This window comes from Electrophorus electricus, chromosome 18 (assembly GCF_041902795.1).
Source record: "Electrophorus electricus isolate QZ-2024a chromosome 18, ASM4190279v1, whole genome shotgun sequence".
NCBI lineage: Eukaryota > Metazoa > Chordata > Actinopteri > Gymnotiformes > Gymnotidae > Electrophorus > Electrophorus electricus.
The window spans coordinates 5,457,501-5,462,500 of NC_137514.1; the positions used below are offsets into that span (position 1 = coordinate 5,457,501).

Here is a 5,000-nt window from a genome sequence, read left to right on the forward strand (position 1 = left end):
TATGTAAAAGCTAAAACTCTCTGTGTGTGTGTGTGTGTGTGTGTGTGTGTGTGTGTGTGTGTGTGTGTGTGTGTGTGCGCACGCGCGCACGCATGCATGTGTCAGGTGTCAGTGGCACAACTCCCTCCTCAGGTTGACCAAGAATCTCTGGAAATCGATGACTTCCTAGACAGCTCCTTAACAGGAAGTTCTTTCCTCATCTTCAATGGAATACCTACAGAGGTAGAGCGAAGCTTTAGAGATTCTAGGATCATCCGGAGGTACCCTAGGTACCCTAGACAAACACTGAGGACTACTGTTTCATTAGAGAGATGAGATCAGAATGAGATTTAAATGAGAATTCTATTTATTATGTAAATAGAAAAATGAGTTATACTGATGATGTAAATAGAATGTAAATTAGTTATATTGATGTAAATAGAACATAGTTATATTTATGATGTAAATAGAATATAAATGAGTTATCTTTATGATGTAAATAGAACATAGTTATATTTATGATGTAAATAGAATATAATTGAGTTATCTTTATGATGTAAATAGAACTTAAATGACATATTTATAAGGTAAATAGAACAGTTATATTTATGATGTAAATAGGACAAATTCTATTTATGATGTTAATAGAGCATACATTAGTTATATTTATGATATAATAGAACTTGAGTTATCTTTATGATGTAAATAGAACATAAATTAGTTACATTTATGATGTAACTAGAACATAGTTACATTTATGATGTAAATAGAACATAACTTAATTACATTTATGATGTAAATAGAGCAGAAATAACAGAAATTAGTTACATTTATGATGTAAATATAACAATTACATTTATGATGTAAATAGAACATAGTTAGATTAATGATGTAAAAAGAACATAATTAGATTTATGATGTAAATAGAACATAAATTACTTATCTTTATGATGTAAACAGAACTTATGAGTTATATTTATGATGTAAATAGAACTTATATGAGTTATATTTATGATGTAAATAGAACTTATATGAGTTATATTTATGATGTAAATAGAACTTATATGAGTTATTTGTATGATGTAAATAGAACATAAATTACTTATCTTTATGATGTAAATAGAACTTATATGAGTTATATTTATGATGTAAATAGAACTTAAATGAGTTATCTGTATGATGTAAATAGAACATAAATTACTTATCTTTATGATGTAAATAGAACTTAAATGAGTTATCTGTATGATGTAAATAGAACATAAATTACTTATCTTTATGATGTAAATAGCTTTGACTCTGTTGGATTCTGCAGTGCCACCCCTGAGAGCAGTGGAATCTTCTAGAATGTTGTTTTTGCTCTGTGAGTGCCTCTGCATAAACAGTGTTGCTGCTCAGTCCCCCGTCCTCGGATCTCCACCCTCACATCTCCACCCATCTTATTTATGAGCCTGTTCCCGTTTGGCGTCGTGGGCCAAACGGCAGGCGCTGAATACGTAGTGTCCTACAAAGCTGCCAGAGCTGGATGAGCTTCACACTGCAGTACTGAGGCCTTGGATATGAAAATCTGAAACATCTGTCTGATTCTGGACATGTATAGCAGGACAACCCCAAAATGTTGCTACACTGATTTCTCAGTGGGAAAATCTACATTTATCAGCCCAATCTTTTTTCTTTTTCTTTAGTTTTCTTTCTTTCGTTCTTTCTATAATCATTTTTTTCTCTTCCATTCAGACTTACTCGGCAGAGACCAACATTGACTTACCCACTCCATCCTCTAAAAGGTGAGTCAGTTGTTTCCATGGTGACAGTTCTGTTAAATGACAGGTAGCATGGTAGACTGGCAGGTATGGCTGATGAGACATTCAGGATGACTTACCATCGCCGTCATTGTCGAGTGTGTGTGTGTGTGTGTGTGTGTGTGTGCATATAAGAAGGTATTTGTGCATGGGTGTATGTGTGTGTGTGTGTGTGTGAATGGGAGTACGTGTGTGTGCATGTAAGAATGTGTGTGTATGGGTGTATGTATGTGTGCATGGGTGTATGTGTGTGTGCCCATGGGTGTGTGTGCATGGGTGTATGTGCGTGCGCATGTAAGTGTGTGTGTGTGTGCGTGTGTGTGTGTGTGTGTGTGTGTGTGTGTGTGTGTGAGAATAAGTAGCAGTGAGTCACTGTTAGCAGCTGTTAGTCTTTTTGATTACAAACAAAGATCAAACAAGGAAAAGATGAGAGATTTTAGAAAGAAAAAAACAGAGAGAGACCAAAAGGGGGAGAGAGAGAGAGAGAGAGAGAGAGAGAGAGAGAGAGAGAGAGAGAGAGACCGAGACCACTCTTGCATCATGCCTCTCTCTTTCCTCTCTGCCAAGGTGGAGTGTTCCTGACGCTGATTGGCCGGATGTACTGACTGACCCGTCTGATGAGGTGGGGGCAGGATTTCCACCTCGCCTGAAGCGAGGTCAAGGCAGCAGGCACCTGGGTGTTGACATGACCTTCAACTCAGAAGAGGAAGAGACTGTGGGGGGCCATGACCACAGGAATAAATACTTCACCTCCTCCGGTAGATACGGTGGCCTGGAAAGCTCATTATTTCTGGCAGATGATTCATCTTGTGTTGATTTTACGAACGATAAAGTCACATCAATAGACCTGGGAGTGTCCGGGTCATAGTCGAACCCATCAATTATGTCTGTTCTTTACAGAACACTATAGTGTTTAATAGGTTTGTAGTAGGTGTTTATGTAGGAAAAAACCTCGAAGCTGACATGAACCATTTGCATAAAAGGTCACAGTTCTATAGGTTAGAGTGTTTACAGAGTGAATGGGCAGGGAACATTTTGGGCCTGATTTCTAATTGGCTACTGGATATGACTGACAGATGAGGATCTAATCAAACGGATCCTGGCTGACGGACAGCTGCTCTCTCAAACGGACAGTGACGTGGGCGATCTGTGAGTGACACACTTCCTTCACGACCTTTGGCCTTTGACTCATGATGTCTCCCCGTTCCCTCCTGATTTCTCTGTTGGTAATCTGTGTGTGTGCGTGTTCCAGTTCCAGTATCTTCGGGGATAAGACTGAGGTTATTTTCCTTCAGAAGATGAGTGAAGCTGTTCCACCCGTAGCTGTGCGGAGAGATCGACCCAAGACTGCATTCACGTCCCGCGCAGGTACACACACACACACACACACACACACACACACACACCACCTATATAGATGTATACATGTGTGCAGTTACCTACACCTCTCTCCTCCTCTTTCTCAGTGGTGACAGATGTGTGTAAGCCCAGGCCTCTTCCTCCTGTGTGCGGACTGGCTGCCCTCTGGGGGAGCTGGGTGGGGCTAATCCTGTCCAGCAGCATCTCCATGTGGCTGGGGCGGAGCTTCAGTGAGGGTGTCGCTCTCATGTGGCTTCTTTCCTGCATCATCAGTTTACTGATGTCATTCTGCATTCTGGAACCTTTAAAGGTGTCGTGCACACATCCTCACACGCACACAAAAACACACACACACACAAATGTCCTTTAAAGGTGTCGTGCACACATCCTCACACACACACAAAAACACACACACACACACAAATGTCCTTTAAAGGTGTCGTGCACACATCCTCACACACACACACACACACACACACACACACACACACACACAAAGTCCCCACACTTATGGGCACCAGAAACACATACAGATGTAGACGTGTGTAAGTCCAGACTGATTTTCTTGTGCCTTTGCCTAGTACTGCACTTTTCATTTTTAATGTTTTTTCTGTTTTTCATTTCATTTTTAGCACTTTCATTTCTTTAAATTCTTAATTTATTTAGTCTTTATTTATATTGTTTAAATCGACACTTTCCATTTTATTTTAATTATTTTATTTTAATTAAGTCTCTTTTTGCTAAGGTGCTAGGTCTGAAGGTAGAGGTGGAGGTGTTAGATCTGAAGCTGTAGGTGGAGGTACTAGATCTGAAGGTAGAGGTGGAGGTGCTAGATCTGAAGGTAGAGGTGGAGGTACTAGATCTGAAGGTAGAGGCGGATGTGCTAGATCTGAAGCTGTAGGTGGAGGTGTTAGATCTGAAGCTGTAGGTGGAGGTGCTAGATCTGAAGCTGTATGTGGAGGTGCTAGATCTGAAGCTGGAATAGCTGTTAATATTTGTTTCCTTCTTTCCTTTATTATTTCTTTGTGTTTGGGTGAAGCACTTTGAGTTAAAGCAGTACACAGTACACACTAAACCTGCTCCATAACCTGTATGTGCGTGTGTACAGGTGCTCCTGGAGGGGGCGTATTACGGACTGCTGGTGGGCCGTCTGCGGGCGGAGGAGGGGGACGTACTGGTGGAGTGTCCACGGGTGGAGCGGGTGGTGCAGAAGGTACCCAGGGTGCGGCCCCCTCAGGGATTCGCCCTCGCCCAGGCCAGAGAGGAAGCCCGCAAGGTGCACCTGCTGCACAGCATGCTGAAGGTGTGTATGCGCGCGCGCACGCACACACACACGCACACACACACCCACCCACACTCGCTCACTCCCGCTCACTTACATACACACACACGCACACACACACCCACCCACACTCGCTCACTCCCACTCACTTACATACACACACACACACGCAGACACGCATGCACACACTCATACATGCATGCACACACACATGCATGCACGCACATGCACACACATACACACACACGTGTGTATAAAGTATTCATGAATTCACACATGCACAGACTTCAGTCAGAAAGCTATACGTCATATTCCATATCTCATGACTATTTGTTATATAATAGCTGAGCGCAGTCAGATGTGCAGACACCTCCTCTGCCCTCAGGCCGTAGAAATCCACCTGTTCCGAGCGGCTCTCTGCGGCCTCCAGCGGCTCCTAGCCACTTCACAATTCCCAACTAGCTGCAGGTAGCTATGGAGGCTCATCGGGGCCAAAAATATACACAGAGCGAGGGGGGCGGGTGATGGAGCATTCTGGGGAGGCTGTGGGGTCTCTGGACAGGCAGAGAAGCCTGGAAGCGGAT

The 5,000-nt window shown here is 42.6% G+C and overlaps 1 protein-coding gene across 3 annotated transcripts in view; it reads left to right on the top strand.

Moving 5' to 3' along the window:
• pkd1a (polycystic kidney disease 1a) overlaps positions 1 to 5,000 on the top strand; it is a 99,897-nt gene that overhangs the window by 83,767 nt on the left and 11,130 nt on the right. For all 3 annotated transcript variants that reach the window (XM_035534595.2, XM_081701165.1, XM_081701166.1), the window contains 7 exons: positions 106 to 222; positions 1,711 to 1,760; positions 2,343 to 2,533; positions 2,852 to 2,924; positions 3,028 to 3,143; positions 3,242 to 3,444; positions 4,243 to 4,437. In XM_035534595.2, the coding sequence (XP_035390488.1) occupies positions 106 to 222; positions 1,711 to 1,760; positions 2,343 to 2,533; positions 2,852 to 2,924; positions 3,028 to 3,143; positions 3,242 to 3,444; positions 4,243 to 4,437 (945 nt within the window). The remainder of the gene's footprint in view (positions 1 to 105; positions 223 to 1,710; positions 1,761 to 2,342; positions 2,534 to 2,851; positions 2,925 to 3,027; positions 3,144 to 3,241; positions 3,445 to 4,242; positions 4,438 to 5,000) is intronic.